The following is an 18,231-nucleotide window of genomic DNA, read 5'->3' as shown; positions in this document are numbered from 1 at the left end:
ATATACTTTCATGAATTTTCATTTTACTATGATTTTCGCCAATCTCAGCTATATTTTTTTATTAAGGTGAGCTATACATAAACCTATAGGTACTTATACACATATATTTATACTTTTATTACAATCCCACATTTTTTTCTCTCAAATTTTTAGCTTTCAAGCATAAATTTATTTGCAAAAAAAACGAATAAATAGATGGGAAAAAATTTTCCAACAATTTAAATTTTGTATAAATCGAAATATTAAAACCCCTTTGCAAAAATTTTGATTGAATGCTTATGGCAATTTACTCAAATTTTTCTCCCTTTAAGTATGAAAAAAAAAAATTTGTAATATTGAATTCAATTTTAAATTAATACAATACATATGTACATTGTAATGTATATAGGTAGGCACCTTTACACAATTTATACATTTTGCATTTCAAAAAGTAATAATAAAAAATTGTTTTTTGTGAAATGCTTGAATTTTCTGTAATATTTTTTGTAGTTGATTATTTATTATATTTCTAGATATAGTAAATATACATAGATGATACCAGTAAATATGTCTTAATTCCATGTTATATAAGCATATTTCTGATATGAGTATAAATTCGAAGCGCGAATCATTACTCCCTTTGAAAGTTATTAATTTATGTTTTAATCAGAAACACTAAAGGAAAAATATTTCAAAACTAGTATGACAGGAATAAAAACCATGAACAAAACTGGAGCATATATATATATATATATATATATATAAATATAAATAAATGGTGGGAAAGAAATCATTTTCATAAAATTTTTACAAATTGGAAAATCTATTTAAGACATTAAATACAAATCTAAACTACTTATATAAAATTTATAGATTAATTTTGATAACATTTGAAATTTAACAAAATTTTAAAAGGTAAAAATTGTGGAGCTTATAGCTCTTCACAAACAGAAATTCGGTGAAATTCATTGCATTTAAAAGCTAAATTATTCCTATTTAATGCGAGTTCGTATTAATGTATTATCCACTTGTTCAATTTGTATCAAATTTTTATAATATCATTGTTTATTACAATCATTCAACTCAGTCGGTTTCACGGAAGACATGCTTTTAACTTTTTCTGGGGTAAAATTGAGTCCATTCAGTGTTTTAGCATATTATACTATAACAAATTCAAATACAAAAATATAATTTTATAACTTACTGTCAGCGACCGTTTACCAAGGAAAACTCACAATATTTTCAAATTTAATTGTTCTTTTGTTTATGTGTGTTTGTTTCGATTTTCAATAAATAATCTAGGTCATTAACGATTTTAGACACGAATTTTTTAAAAAATTTTAGTAAAGTTATAGAACTTTTTGAAATTCACTATGACTAATGAATTTTTAGAATACAAATCCTGAGTTTTATAAATAAATTTCACAGGTTCATTGGTTATGACATTTCAATTTATATATATTTGCCTCCGAAACTCTCAGTGCATAATAAGGGTGAAAAGTCTAAGATTACAAAAAAATTGAGATTAATATTAAATTTCTAGAATATACAATTAGTTATAAAAATATCCCAAAGTAGTTTATAGCAGATTTTTAATGGATAACACTATCAAGGAAAATTTTACTTTCAAACTGAGACATACACTTGCAGGTAAAATTAAATCAAATCTCAATGCACAAAAAAGCAAAATAGAAAGCTAAAAGCACCCTAGTTAAGTACCAAATTGTTAAATACTGAAAATATAATTTCCGAATGGCACAATATTAAATTTCGAAATTGTTTAAAATTAAATATAAAATTGAACAGTGAAGTTATAATAATGGGGGGGTCATTAGGGTTCCCCCCTGTGTAAGAGTTGAAGAAAGAATATATGTTAAAAATCATTAAAACTCATTTACAGTTTGAAAACTAAAACGGCTTTAACGCTCTTATAAGTTTAGAGAAATGAAATAAGAGGCTTAATTTATTCAAGACCACAACAATACAAATACACGTCAAGAGAGAGCGAAAATTCTCTAAATTCTGCTTAATTTAATTAATATTGCATAAAAAATATTACTCAAGTTATTTTAAAAGTGGAAACTAGATAAAAATTAAAGATTACAAAAACTATTAAAAAAAAGTATGTTTTGCTGTGTAGGTTGTAAGTATTGAAAACCGTTTATGAAAAATTGCAAAACACCAAAAATTTTATTTTCTAAAATAAGCACTTCGAGGCAATTGACAGCTTTTGGTTTGGTTATAAATTTTCGTCAATTATTTTTTTCTTAACTTAGGGTAAAAGTCCGTTTAAAAACACCACAGACTTGAAAATCAAAATTTCCTTATTTCCGTTTCAATAAAAATTAAATTTTAGTAAATTTTTTATTTTTTAATTTGCAGAGGTGAAACATTCGTCGGAGGTGAAGCTGGTATGGCTGTGCCTGAAACAGTATGCACTCCTAAAGCAGTTGGTATCAGCGTCGATATCAATGTATATGAACCTCATCTTTTAGCTGGGACGATGGCTCATATGATAGGTCATAATATTGGAATGGGCCATGACGATGGAAGTAAGTTCGTTTATTTATACATACATACACTTTTTCCCACATTTATTTTTCTTATAATGTAGATTCTTGTACAAGAAACATTTTGCTATCATACTAAGTGAATTATAAAAACAATTTAGTACATATGAACTTATATACATCTACATGACCTAATGATTTTAATAGACTATTCAAGATTCGTATACTTTACATACTACTATACATATTATATACGAGTAATATGTAAAAGTAAGATATAAAATTAAGCAAATAAAAAATTTAATTACTTTTGTTTGGAATTAATTTTCTGTTGCGATTTCTTTAAAATAAATGTACTTGAAAAGTACAATATATTGCGTACATATTTAATGGGTGTACATACCAATCCAGTGTTTTACCACAAAACCTTTACTTAACTTCTTAACTGCTCGGCTTTCACAAACATTAATTTTTTACAAATTTCATCTACAATTCCTTTTTTATAAAAGTAAAGCAAGGGTTGTTTTTTCTTCAAAATAAATACTTTTAATCCCAAAGACTTAAAATTTCCCAAGGTCGATATTTTTCCTTTTTCATTTTTTTTATAATTGACTTCATCCGTTTACTATAAATATTTGATAAATTTAATTCTTTTTAACAATATTTTATTATTTATATTTTCTATAAATAATATAATATACAGTGAAATACAAATTTGAGAAGTCAATTAAAAAGCAAATGAGTTAAACCTTCATAGAAGTGATAAATACTTAAAGAAAATGACCGTTTTTAAGAAATTTTCTTACAGTCCGAGTAAAAACAAATCAACTTGAAGCTATACTTTTTCAAATTGGCTACATTACCAAAATTTAAGCAAAAGAAACAAAAATTTACAAGAACAAAGAAGAGCAATTGTAAAAAGTAAAATATACGTACGTTCTACTTTGGCAATGTTCTTCCAAAAGGATGACAGCGATTTAGATATAGCGTTACTTAAGTTTCGCTGGGGTCTAAAATATATTTAAATTTTAATTCTATGCTGTTTATTCTTCTTTCAAGTTATTTAGCGTCTTACTTCTTCAAATTTTCACTTAGCGGGCTACTAGCTTTTTTTTACACAACTAATAATGCACTTGCCGGAAAAGATAAAAAAAACTTCTACGTTCTTAATATGCATACGTATATACATAAACATTCATAGTTGTGTATATAAATATAACATTGTTTCATGGTACAGGAGACAAATAAAAGATTCAATACACAAATCGTTAAAAGAGGACATTGGGACTTAAAATCATTCAATACTTGCTTCCGTTTAGATCCCTTGTTGCTTCCCGGATGTTACTAAATTACTTTAAGGATTTTTCTCAGCTTTTTACTCCTTTTTTTTTGTTCAAAACACTCAAGGATTTTAACATAATTTTTTCTTTTTTCTTTTTTTTATTTTTTTTTATTTTTTTTTTATTCAATTTCGTTATTTTACGTTAATAATATGTATTTAATTTGATAAAGAAAACTAAGTGAAAATACGGAAAGGAACAAGAAATAAAATATTTCTTAATTTTAAATATCCCCAACAATTTCCTGACAACGATTTATAAAAGGGAAATGGCTGAATACGACGAAATTTAATATAAAGAGAAATATGATGGAAGGACAAGCACTATGTAAAATTTGTTCAAAGTCTGCTCATTATCTTCACAGAAACTTGCATTCACGTATTGCGTAATTAATGTTATTATTTGAGAAAAATAAGTGCTTTAAAAGAACTATTTTCTAAACAAAGATAAATATGTATGTATGAAATTTGTGAATCAAATAAGATTCAAAAATAGTCTCTCGGAATTTTGTATATGAATATTGCCTTAAACTTTAATCAAAACATTTTAAATTAAAATAGGTATAAAACACGAAATGTCAGAAATATTATTATAGAAAAAATAATTAATAAATAGATCCAATTAATTAATTTTTCTCAATTAAATTAAAAAAGAGTTAAAAAAACGATAAATTAAATTTAAAATCACTACAATTTGTTTAATTTTTTAAACAAAAATCGCAGTTGATCCTAAAATCTTCAAAAATATGAAACATAATTTTTCATAATCAATTAACGACTAAGATAATTTGTTATTATTAAATCACGCTGCATTGGCAATAAATTATTAAATATTTATTTTTTCAAAGTCAAAAATAAATAAGTATTTCTACCTAGTTTTAATTCCCAAAATTAAAAAAGATACGCAATCCACCTCGAACCAATTAATATTAATTGTAACAACACACCATCTTATTTTATTTATTCATTATAATGATTTATAAAGTTTAATTAAATTTTCTTTTAATTTTTTCCTAAATACGTCAGGATTGCATTTTGAAACACGCTTCAATAATTTAATAGACTAGATTAGTTAAATTTCACTGTAACAACGGGTTTCGAGTAACAACAAAATACTTCTATTAAAATATTATTATGACCATTACGAGTATACTCTTGTTACCTATCACATACCTTAGCCATTAAAGAGAAATACAACTATTTGCGTAGTTTTCAATACACTATGTATTTTGATTTGTACATTTTTATGTAAGTATATTTATGTATTACATATGCAAATACATATTTCCAAATTGACCATACCTATGCATACATATATATGTGTAAAAATAATCATTTTTACACATATATATGTATGCATGTATTTATTTTATGAATGTCAAAGCATTCCAAATATGTTGCCATAAAATTATATAAACATACAATCAAAATATAAAACCAATAATAAAAATTTAATTCCAACTTAATTTGATTAAAAATTAATTATAATGAAATTGAAAAATAATTAAAAGCAAGAGAAACAAAGAAGTAAAAAAAATAAGTCTTTCGAAAGTTCACTTATTATTTTAAGCATAATAAATCTTGTTAGGAAAATAATTTACATATTATCGATATATAAAAATGCAGATATTAATCGAGAGTTTCATGATTTTTAAGTAAGAAGAGTAAATACATAATAACAAAAACAATTTAGCGATTTTACATAAAATTCTTTTATAAGTAATATTTTAAAAGTTCACAGGATTTCAGGTATATTATTTTAGTGTGAAATTTAGATTATTTATGCCTAAATTGTCGCATTACTTCATTATAATATATTTAAAAAACAAACGCAATGCTAACAATTTAATTGACTTGCGAAAATAAAAAATTTATTTTACGTCAACCCAACATTTAATTTTCAAAATTATTGAGCAATATTTTCTATACATGAGTCAACTTTAAATACAACCACGGCTGACAGAAATACGATGGATACAGTACGATGGTTCACAGTTGACGTATTTACACGTATTCTTATGGGAGCTATAGAGGGCTCCTTTTTACATCATAAATCTCCTATACAAGATCAACGTTTTTCAAATTTTTAATTATAAAATGTTAAAATTTAATTAAAGCTCAATTTTTCAATTCTACTGGTGCTTACATTCTTAAAGTTCTGTATTACAAAAACATTAAAAAATTGATTTAAAAAAAACTTCCAGGCTCAATAAGTTTTTTTAAGATTTCAATAGGTGCCACACTACAAAAAAAAAATACTTTCATATTTTTTTTCGAAGTATTAAGTTTATTGTTGTGCGTTTTTTGAAATTAGAGAAAACGTACATTTGATATTAACAATCCTGCTAATTATGTATGATATATCTACCTCAATGCATACTTCTTATTTAATCACACATATATATATATATATATATATATATATATATATATATAAATATATATATATATATATTATAGTGTATGTTATTTTAATTAAATTAATATGATTCATAATTATTGCATATGTGTATTATTCCATATAATTCTTTTTATGTATTTTGGTAATTTTAGTTATATAAGGAAATATTTTCACATTGTTAGTATGTCTAATTCACTGATTTACCTAAACTACCGCATCAGGAACTTTAAAACTTATATTTTATCTAAAAAGCAATGTCATTTCGCCAAATGTAAAAATTCTATTAGAATCTTAATAACTTAATTCGAATTTAGTTTTTGTTTATTTTATTTTGCAAAATATATTTAAAGTTTTTCATTCAAAATCGTTACCGTACAAAAGAGGAGTTGAGCTGTACTAAGGAAAGTCAAAAAAATTAATAGTTTTTAGCACTTTTCCAAAAATTTTTTGAAAAAAAGTGCTTATTAGTTTCACTCTGTCCGTCCGTCCGTCCGACCGTCCGTCCGTCCGTCCGTCCGTCCGTCCGTCCGTCCGTTCGTCTGTCCGTGTGTCTGTTTACAAAACTTCTACATTTTTAAAGATAGAAAGCTGAAATTTAAAACGTACATAGATCTTTACTAGAAACTTATTTTTGTAGAACAAAATTTTTACCTATCTCCCCCCCTCTAGAAGTTATACCCCCCCAAAGCACTAAAAATGGCCTATTTTAACTATTTGTTGCAATGAAACCTTAAGTATTTTTGAAATTTTGCACACGCAGAAAGGCTGTGGCTTGCTTCCCCTACCGCGGTATACTATAGTTAAACTTTAGAAAAACAAAATGGCCATTGAAATTTACCGTTATCTACAGTCCTTTTTTACCAAATTTTTGATGTCGTTTTTCTTCTTGACCCCAGCCTGTAGAAGCTTGAAATTTTAGGGGCTTTTAGACATTAACATTTAATTCATTTCGTTAGAAGAAAATTTTTTTCCATCTCCACCCCCTCTCAAGTTATGGCCTCTTGAAATTTGTAAAATTTGAATTTTCAACACCTTATATTTCTGAAACCGCAAGCTTTTTCAAATTTCTATAAACGCAAAAAGTTAACGGTAAATTCCATGATATTAAAAAATATAATTATTTTTCTTAACTCACACAAGTAACCCTTAAAATCGAGCATTATGTTAACCCCACTTTATATTAATTTTTGCTTTATTTCAAAGACTGCATAAATCGTTCATCCTAAATATATGCAATCCTAGAAATAGTTTTGTATATGAATGAAAATAATTTTAATAGTGTGATAGGTATACATAGACTGTATTTAAAAGCAGAATTTTTACTTGTTGAAGGGAAAAGTGCTATAATACAAACCATTGGTTTGACCCAACTTTATTCTAAAGAGTTTCACTTACAATCTGATTTGAAATTAATTTTTTATTAATGAATTAGCAAGGATTCGAAAAAAAATGCAGTTTCTAAGCAGAAATAATGTAGGTGAGAACAGAAATTATAAATCTTCCTTTAAAAGTTCTTTATTCAATTGGTAAGTTGAACAACCACAAATTTAATTTAAAACTTTAAAACTTTAAAACAAGAATTAAAAAAAATTAATTTGAAACCAATGAATTTTTACTTATGTAAGCAAGTTATTTTATTTGTAAGTGCATATATGCTTACAAATTATTTAAAATGCAAGAATCAACGTTAAAAAAATAAATTGAATATAATTTTTTCAAGTATGAATTTTATTCTTAAAGATTTAAACAATTAAAAGGACTTTTGTGAATCCCACTAAAATTTAAAATTAAATGCTTTTAAAAATTATTTTAAACTAGATCATGCATCATGCAACAGCAAATTAATATAGAATTCGGCTTTTATATGTAAAACTATACATACATGCGTATAGAAAAGTTTTTGACGATATTATTGTCAAATGCTTTTGTATTTAACCATAAACTATTGAAAACTTTCCAGCTTTCTTATGTTTTTGACTTTGACAATTATGGCTTAGTTATGTAAAAGGTGTGTAAAATATTACATAATCCGAAACTGCAACTATTAAGCTTTATTTACTTAAGCTTTTCTAATAAGCAATTACATATCAAACACAAGTCTCCCTGCTACTATCTCAAATATAAAAAACTCCATCTAACATAACTTTTTCACACCCATGACTTAATTTCAAATTTCAATCATTTGGATTGTATAGGTACTTCAAAAATGGTAAATCTTTATGAAAATATATTACTGGTTTTTTAATAGAAGTGTTCCAATAATAATTAATGTGGCCATAAACGAAGTGACATTATCAGTTTGTGTTATTATTAATTTTATTCAGTACAGTTTATTTATATACGCCTAAAAATTTTTCATTATTATCATATTGCCAGAATTTTCCTTTCATCTATGTAATTAATTTTAAAGCTATCGGTGTTGAATAAAACATAACCACAAAATTTTCACAAGTGATCATTCCATCTTTAGTAAAATTGAAAATCCTGTGGAACGGCAAAATCATAGACCATTTTAATTTTTCAAATGGTGGCTTAGTTACGAGTAATAGAATCGTTATCACACTTTTTGGAAATGAATTATAACCAAATGAATTTTCCAGAGAAACATTATTTAAACCTAAACTACGTAATGAGATTTGAGAACTTTTATAAAGAAAATACTGATTTCTGTTTTTTCTAATTTTTATTTATATATCTTTGTCTATACTACTATAAGTTTAGTTCTTCTGATCCAATAAAATCTTCAATTTTGTGCACTCGAAACAGTTAATCTCTTTCCGCGAATTTGACGTTCAATGCAATATAAACATCAATCAGATTGGCAACTTTAGTATTGTCCAAATCGATTTCAGAATTCTTTTGACAAGTATATAATGCGAATCATATTACAATTTACCAAATTCCTCTCATTTCGCATAATTCGTACAATAAATAATGTAAGAAAAGAAAATTGGAGGACGCAAACTTATTCCAAAATATTTCAATAAAATGTCAAAATCATTTTTACATACTGGTTTTATTTTGTACCTGTTTTATTAGAACTAATTTGTTTTCTGGGTAGTTTCAGGAAATGCGCCAGTTTATATTCCAGATTGCGTCACCGTTTCCTTTTACTTTGATTCGACAATTTTTATTATTGCACAAATATTTTCATTATTTTCTTTATTCTTCAAATTTTTTGTATTATTTTTTAACTATTATAAGTTAACAACTGTTATAAATATTCTTTACTGATTCACACACATATATACGTACATTACAACAATAACATATGACAATAAATGTATGCAAAAAAAAATAAGTATTAAAAGGAATTAAAAAAAAAAATTGAAAAAATGCTTTCTTTCTTTTCATATCATTGTTAAACAAAAGGAGAGGAGTGTTTCTGTCGTGACTGGCATGGATGCATAATGGCACAATCCATTGTTGGTCTGGAGAACGTCCAACCATATAAATTTTCAGAATGTAGCAAAAAGGACTATATCGACGCATTACGTACAGGACATGGTCTTTGCTTGCTGAATAAACCAAACGAGGTATGCAATAAAAATGAAGAAAATAAAAAAATAATTTTTCGTTTGTTTCTCTTCTTTTTTGTTCACTGTATTTTCAACTATCGTATATCCTTTAACAATGATTTTCATCGTCCTTTTTATTATTTCTTATGAGTGAATTTTGTTATATTCATTTTAAAATTTTATACATTGCACAAAAGGAGAAAAGCAATAAAAGAAAACTTTAATATTTTTCATCCTGGAACCTTTTCTTTTTGAAAATTTTTAGAAAAATCATTTTTTTATTGTTTTTCTTACCATAATGTAAAATATGTCATATTACAAAAGTATATAGTAACAACTATACCTACGTATATAAAACCAAAAACTAAAAAAAGGTAAGTACGAGAACTGATAATTTTTGCATCGCAAATTGTGCAACACACACGTATCTTTATTATTTTCCTATAGTCTCATAACTACTCGTATAAGGCACCAAGGACAAAAGAAAACAAGCAACAAAAATTTAGGTAGAAATTGTTTACACATTCGTAAACTAAAAGATTCTATTGTATCGAATGAATATATAAACAGAAAAAGGATATTTTAAATGCTCTGAAATGATAATGTAGTACGCGTCTATAGCTGGAGTAAATTTGCAATATTTAAAGTGACCATTTAATAATTTAATATTTTTTAGTACGAGTAAGTGGACTGTTCTATTTGATGAAAAATATTACTGAAACGATGTGACTGAAAAATTTTATGTTTTAATATTGTTAATTATTTAACAATTATTATCTATTAAAATAAAACAACTTTAACTTGTATTTCTAAAAAAATGAGACCCTCACTTTGGAGAGATACCTTTTAAATGTCTTCGTTATGGTACAGAAAAGTTTATTTAGAAATATAATTTTTATTCAATCAGAGCTTCCTTGTAGCCGAAAAAACAAACACAAAACTAAAATATTTAATTCAAACTCTTAAACCAAAACCATGAATTTCTTCGTTCAGTTGAATAATAATACTATTACACGTTCTTCTTATAAAATCATTAAAAAATGAGAGTATCAATAGGTGCTTCAAATATGATTCGGAGAAAACCATTATTCTAAATATATGTTTCTGTATCGTATTTGAACAAAATCAGTAATTTTTAATGCAATGGTCACAATAAAATTTTTACATATTTAGTTTGCTTATACTCATATATGAAGACAAAATGAATAAAAAATTGAGAAAATATTTTATTTATTTAAAGTTCGTAGTTCGTGGCCTTTATTTAGTCAGATTGATCTTCAAATATTATGTAATGGAGAGTATTAATGCAGCCATAAATTTTCAAATGTAGTCAAAACAGATCAAGTATGGAATTTAATCTCAATTTAATTGTCACACTTTCTATTTTTCATAAATAAAATATTCTAAGAAAGTTTTGTTAATACGCCACTATGCTTTTATCATCCACCCAGTAATAAAGTGATATTTTAGCAGAAAAAAAAAGCTGATTGTATAGTATATTCCTGAAAAGTTTACAATTTCCTGAAAACATTTGGTCACAAGTATTGATTATATAAATATTAAAGTTCAATGCAAGAATATGTCTTCATCATAAACTTTTATCATTGCAAAGACGAATTGCGTCTGATTCGATTTTGATGACATATTATAACTTTCTATTGATCTTGCATTCAGTAAATCACCAATATATTGCTTAATTAATTTTACTCATAAGATTCGGTTTTCATATTTTGCTAATATTGCATAAATTAAAAACTATTTTAAAATTTTAATAAATGTAGTCTTATACTCGTACGACTTACAATGGAAATTTTAATTTTACTATAATTTTTAAAAAATTTTCAGATATAAGAAAACTTAGCAGATATACAGATATCTGCTAAGTTATCTTAGCAGATTAAGTTTAGTATAGATTTTTTACATTTTATTAGGGCCCTTAAAATCTTGACATAGAAATGGTTTTCGTGCTATATCTTCTGTACCATAAAAGATTTCTCAACACTTAGTGACTAAAATTAAGGCCCGAGAAAGTGGCCAAAATTCTGTAAAAAAATTTCAAAGTTTAAAAAATTACCTGGTTAGAAAAAGCTGAAATAATAAAAAAAGGGAAAAATTTGATTTTTCCTAAAGTTCGAATGATTGGTATTCCGAAAGTACACAAAATACATAATCAAATAAGATGTTTATTTTAAGCCCTTATTTAGACCTTTCAGAAACTGTTTGAAGCCCCTATCTTTTTCGGAACGGAAGTTATAATCAAAAAAGCTTAGATAACTAGAAATTTCGTGAAAATTCGTTAAAATCCCTGTATCTCGAGAACCCTTGAGATTTCACACCTACTTCGGAACAAAAGTTTTACCCATTTTCGACATAATCTAACCAATAGTTTATGTTGTTGTATACTTTTCTGAATCATCCTGTATATGTAAATTTTATTATCTTCAAAAATCAAAGATTTTACAGTTAATTCTTTAAGCGGAAACTAATAATTACAAAGTACTCCCCAGCTAATGAAAAAATTTCAATAACAAAACACAAAACTTTATTAAATATCACAATTGCCAATTCCTTGAAACTACAATTAGATATACAAAAAGCACTGCAATGAAAAATTTAAATGCCCCCAGTTTTATGCTACATTTAAACGCCCAACTTTTTTACACCTTTCCAAATTCCTTCCTGAACCCTATTACTTTTTTATTTTTCCCAAAATGATTTAAACTATCAAAAGTTTTTTAATTTCGCTAAGAGCTTACAAAACCACAATCCTTGAAAAAAAAATAATAATAAAAAACATATTTTTCCGAAGTTCGAAATAACTTTTTTTTTGGAAATTTGAAAATAATTTATTTTTTATCATATCTTCCTTTTCTCCAAAAAAAACAACAACAAAAACCCAAAAGATACGAGCAAATGTATCCAACAGTAAGTTGGAAATAATTAATGAATCCTTCCACGGTTACTTTTATTTATTTACTTGCTTTAAGAATTATTTAAAAACAAAAAATCGTTCTTCCACATAAGGATTATAGAGAAAAATATAAAAGGATATTCGCCATTTTTTTATGCTTTTGAAGTGGGTTATTTTTATAGATTTATACGATGAGAAGAGATGACAAGTGAGCTATAACAAAACTATTTTCAACTATTTTCCATCCCAATAATTGAGAAAGTAATGTATTTCAAAAAAAAAATTAAAAAAGGAAATGTTAAGCTCCAAGGCTGTTATAGAATTGAAAATCTGAATTAAGAACTTTTTTAATCTTTTTAATATAATATGAACAAGCTTTACACATACAATAATAGTTATGGTGAAACCTTTAGAGTTCAAGAAGAAAAATTGTAAGTGTTTGTTATTTCTGACGAAGTCATGAATAAATAGAGAATTTGAATTGATTCGTGTTAAGATACATGCGTGTGTGTTCCTCTGTTCAGCATAATACTATGAAATTACTAATCTGATCACCAAGAAATCTTGAAATGCGCTGTATTTATTTGTAAGCAGATAAAAAACTGTTTGCAGATAGACTGGTTATAAGAAATTTAGGCTTCATTTTACGGCCACATTGCTGAAAAGGTTTCTTCAAACCACATAAGTTTCTTTCAAACACTATTCAGATTCCAAATCAAAAGTTTATTGAAAGTTCTTTAAAAAGTTTGCAAAACCTTAAAGTGCAGTTGATCCAAAATGGTCCTTCACTCTACAGTTTTTTTCACAGGTTACGAATCAAACTTAAAGAAATCAGATTTGGAAAAAAATCTCAATATAATTTTTTTGGCATGGTTTTCATATAAAAATCTACAACAATATAGATAATGATTTGTTTGAAAAATTGAAATAGTGCCTACTCATTTCCCAAGGATCAGTTTGACTACATACATATTATGTTAACTAAAACGTAATCTAGAAATAAAGTGATACGAAAAAAAGGAGACAAATTTTAGTAAACTAACTCAGGAGGTTCCAAGATTTGAAAAGATTTGAAGAAATCTGAATATAAAAAGAACATATTTTTAACTAAGTTCAGATAGAATTTACAACATAGATACAAATTTTAGTAGGTGAGTTTTTTAAAAGGGTTTACATTTAGAATGCTTCAGTAATTACTTGAAGCAATTCAATTGACTTCGATGATTTTAAAACACGAATGCGAAAGATCAATCCAACTCTTCAACAATCAACTTTCATATATTAAGGTTAAACTAAATCGAACAAACTATTCAGAATTTAGCATGCATTTTCCTACACATACGTATATGTATACGATATTTTTTTAGCACTTTTCCAAAAATTTTTTGAAAAAAAGTGCTTATTAGTTTCACTCTGTCCGTCCGTCGGTAGGCTTGCTTTCCCTAGCGCGGTATACTATAGTTAAACTTTAGAAAAACAAAATGGCCGTTCAAATTTACCGTTATCTAAAGTCCTTTTTTTCCAAATTTTTGATGTCGTTTTTCTCCTATACCCCAGCCTGCAGAAGCTTGAAATTTAAGGGGCTTTTAGACATTAACAAATAGTTCATTTCGTTAGAAGAAAATTTTTTTCCATCTCCACCCCCTCTCAAGTTATCGCCTCTTGAAATTTGTAAAATTTTAATTTTTGACACCTTATATTTCCGAAACCGCAAGCTTTTTCAAATCTCTATAAACACAAAAAGCTAACTGTAAACACCATGACATTAAAAAATATAATTATTTTTCTTAACCCACACAATCAACTCGAGCATTATGGTAACCCCTCTTTATATTAATTTTTATCTATTTCAAAGACTGCATAAATCGTTCATCCTAAATATATGCAACCCTAGAAATAGTTTCGTTTATGAATGAAAATAATTTTAATAGTGTGGTGGATATACACAGATTGTTTTTAAAAGCAGTATTTTCACTTGTTGAAGGGAAAAGTGCTACAATACAAACCATTGGTTTGACCCAACTTTATTATATTCAAAATTCACATATTCAAAAATTGTTATATGCATTAAATTTCAGTGATTCGCCAACCCATTTACTCAAGCGAACCAAAAATCAACTTCGTGATAAATAAACTTTTAATTGAAACTTAATAAAAGCTATTCTAAATATTAATTTAAGCTATGTATGTACAAATAAAATATTTAAATAATCTTATTTGATTTGAACCACACTCACATGTTCCTTATAAAGTTTTCGGAAAGTAGTCAAAATTAATTCGTGACTAAAATTTGATCTGCCGACCACTGTCAAAAGTATTATGCATAATTGAGCAAAAAAAAAATTGGGATTTTGGTTTTGAAGTTCGAATTTTTGTTTTTTTTTTAATAAATTAATTTTTTATTTCCTTTACTGCTGCCAATGCCATAAACCATACTTCTGATTTAAAATTAAACCCTATTTAAATATAATATATTTTTTTTAACAAAATCGTATTGCTTTGATGTTCTGAAATTGGTTACTAATAGCTTCAAATGAAATAAAAAGGATTACATATTACAGAAATTAATAATAATGAATAGTTTACTTTTCTTCCTGTTAAATTTGTTTGTTTTTGTTTTTTACCTTTGAAAATTTCCGAAAATAATTTTGGTTTACGTTATACACAGTCTATATGCTTTCGTAAATCTTTAATTAAATCAAATATTTATTGGTAATTTAAAGAATCTTTTTAAGAAAAAAAAATTTTATAAAAATTACTCAATTTTTCTGTTAAATTATGTATTTACATTTTTATAAATTAGTGAAGTATTGTGGCCTTTACGACCTTTTGCGAAATTATACTTTCGGTGTGAGAGCCAATAATTATTTTAAAAATATGGAGGATGTGTTTTTATTTGATTCAACAAATAAGATTAGATGATTTTCATATTTCATCGAATGCATAAGTGAGTTTTTAAAAGAAATACACTTTCATAAGGGATACTGATCCGTCTATGCGGTTTCATAATATTTAATTTTGGGTGAACCGTAAAGGTCTTTAATGACGAGTTAATTTATGTATGAATTTCCTGTGAATTGAAATCAACCGTCTTGAAACCAAAAATTGACTAATCAATTTTTGAGGTGAACCATGAATTTTCTTGATATTTTATTTCTTATTTCGTGCATTTCCATAATTTTGGGATAGAAACTATAATACAATATATCACACATTATGTGTAAATGTGGCAAGAGAAAAAAATGATTTTCCTGTCTCAGAAAGCGAAAAAGTAAACTTCTGTTCTCTCCCAAACACTGAGTAAATAAAAGAAAACTTTACTTTCCTGGAATTTAACAAATTGAAGTGTTAAATGCAAAAATCTTATTTAATTCATTTATTGGTCCTGGATGTAAAATTACACCATTTTATAAAATTTTGTAAAATTTTCAAGTAAATGCAATGCCATTTACAAATTAACAAATAGTCAAAATTAACAAAAGAATTTTAATTAAAATAGGAAATTAGGTAAAATTTAAATTTCTCTTCAATAGAATCATATCAAAATATCCTTATTTGGCCTTTAGGACATTTAACATGCAAAAATAATATTTTTAAAATAAGGTTTAGTTATTTTTTTCTTTGGAATCAAAATTTTATATTTGATTTTAAATAGATGAAAGGTGCAGAAAATTTTTAATTTTAAGCCGGATAGTTTCACGTATATAGCTTTTTGGGTACGAGGCTATAAGAGAATTTGTTCTCCAATTTCGATATGATATAAACAACAACATTGTTTTATAATAATAACACATGTCTGAATGCGATATTTATATAATAGTTTTTTTCTTTCTAAGCAAGTCTAACCTTCTAATAACCTTAAAATTTTAAGGGTATTTAGCACTTTTCCGAAAAATTTTTGAATAAAATGCTTATTATTTTACAAGAAAGCTTTTACCTATCACTCTCCATCTTCAAAAAGTTACAGCCCTTCAAAATCCTAAAAATGCCATTTTTTAACTTTTATTGCAACGAAACGAGTAAGCATTTTTCAAATTTTGCCAATACAGTTTTTAGACACTAATAAATGGCTCATTTTGCTCCACTCCCAATCCTTCCGAAACTATAAGCTTTTCCAAATTTCTATAAACCGTCATTTAAAATGCCATGTCATTAAAAAATATAATTATTTTTCTTAACTCACGCAATTAACCCTTAAATTGGCGCATTATGTTAAAACCCTCTTGAATTTTTTTTTAGTTTTTTTTCAAAGATTGCATCCAAAATTTATGCAATCTCTGAAGTGTATTCGGGTGTGAATGAAAGTAGTTTTAATAATGCAGTACATTATGTAGATTGTTTCTAGAAGCAGTATTTGCACTTGTTTAAGGGATAAGTGCTACATTACAAACCATTGGTTTAACCTAACTTTATAAGTTCAGAAACAAAGGCAAGAATAAAACAAGTAAAAACGTTTCAGTCGGTATGAACCGATTGAATTATACCCTGCACCTTTCATTGTTGTATAGCAATTACTCAAACCTGTGAAACCATTCTATAGAAACTTCACGGATATGTCTGATCTATAACTGAACACACAAGTTTCGTGAATCTGACTTTATTATTTTTCCAAATATTTAAAATTAGTTTTTGCAGTTGTATGGCAGGTACCCGAACCTGCCAAGCAACTTCACTAAAACTTCGCTAATATATCTGATCTATAATTGGACACACAACTGCCAAGTTTCATGAATCTGTCTTTATTATTTTTCCAAATATTTAAAATTAGCTTTTGGAGTTGTGTGGCAGGTACCCGAACCTGCCAAGCAATTCCACTAAAACTTCGCAAATATATCTGATCTATAATTGGACACACAACTGCCAAGTTTCATGAATTTGACTTTATTATTCTTCCAAATATTTAAAATTAGCTTTTGGAGTTGTATGGCAGGTACCCGAACCTGCCAAGCAATTCCACTAAAACTTCGCTAATATATCTGATCTATAATTGGACACACAACTGCCAAGTTTCATGAATCTAACTTTATTACTTTTCCAAATATTTAAAATAAGCTTTTGGACTTGTATGGGAGCCACTCGAAACTGTCAAGCAATTCCACCAAAACTACAGAAATATCTTTGACCTATAATTGGACACACAACTGCCAAGTTTCATGAATCTGACTTTATTATTTTTCCAAATATTTAAAATAAGCTTTTGGACTTGTATGGGAGCTGCTCGAACCTGTCAAGCAATCCCGCCAAAACTTCAGAAATATCTTTGACCTATAATTGGACACACGACTGCCAAAATTCATGAATCTGACTTTATTATTTTGCCGAATATAAAAAATTTACTTTTGGAGTTGTATGGCAGCCACCCGAACCGGTGCAGCTATCTCATTAAAATTTTTAGAGCATATGTAGAATATAATTGGACACATATATACAAAATATATGGACGGACGGACATGTCTAAATCAACGCAGAATTTTACGCTGAGCAAGAATATATATATATGTCCATACCGCAGTTGACTCCTTCAAGTAGTTACAAACTCCATACCAAAGTTAATATACCCTTCACGAAGTGCA

The 18,231-nt window shown here is 26.6% G+C and overlaps 1 protein-coding gene across 10 annotated transcripts in view; it reads left to right on the top strand.

Annotated features, from left to right (window-relative positions):
- LOC129619114 (disintegrin and metalloproteinase domain-containing protein 11) overlaps positions 1 to 18,231 on the top strand; it is a 417,704-nt gene that overhangs the window by 228,068 nt on the left and 171,405 nt on the right. For all 10 annotated transcript variants that reach the window (XR_008697842.1, XM_055534202.1, XM_055534200.1 and 7 more), the window contains exons 8-9: positions 2,362 to 2,531; positions 9,602 to 9,765. Coding sequence is in view for 9 of the 10 variants with exons in the window: in XM_055534202.1 (XP_055390177.1) it covers positions 2,362 to 2,531; positions 9,602 to 9,765 (334 nt within the window). In the remaining variant the exon portion in view is untranslated. The remainder of the gene's footprint in view (positions 1 to 2,361; positions 2,532 to 9,601; positions 9,766 to 18,231) is intronic.

This window comes from Condylostylus longicornis, unplaced genomic scaffold (genome assembly GCF_029603195.1).
Source record: "Condylostylus longicornis isolate FDR11 unplaced genomic scaffold, ASM2960319v2 ptg000010l, whole genome shotgun sequence".
In the NCBI taxonomy this organism is placed as follows: domain Eukaryota; kingdom Metazoa; phylum Arthropoda; class Insecta; order Diptera; family Dolichopodidae; genus Condylostylus; species Condylostylus longicornis.
Note: the sequence above shows the minus strand (reverse complement) of the source record. Positions and strands in the feature narration are given on the sequence as shown.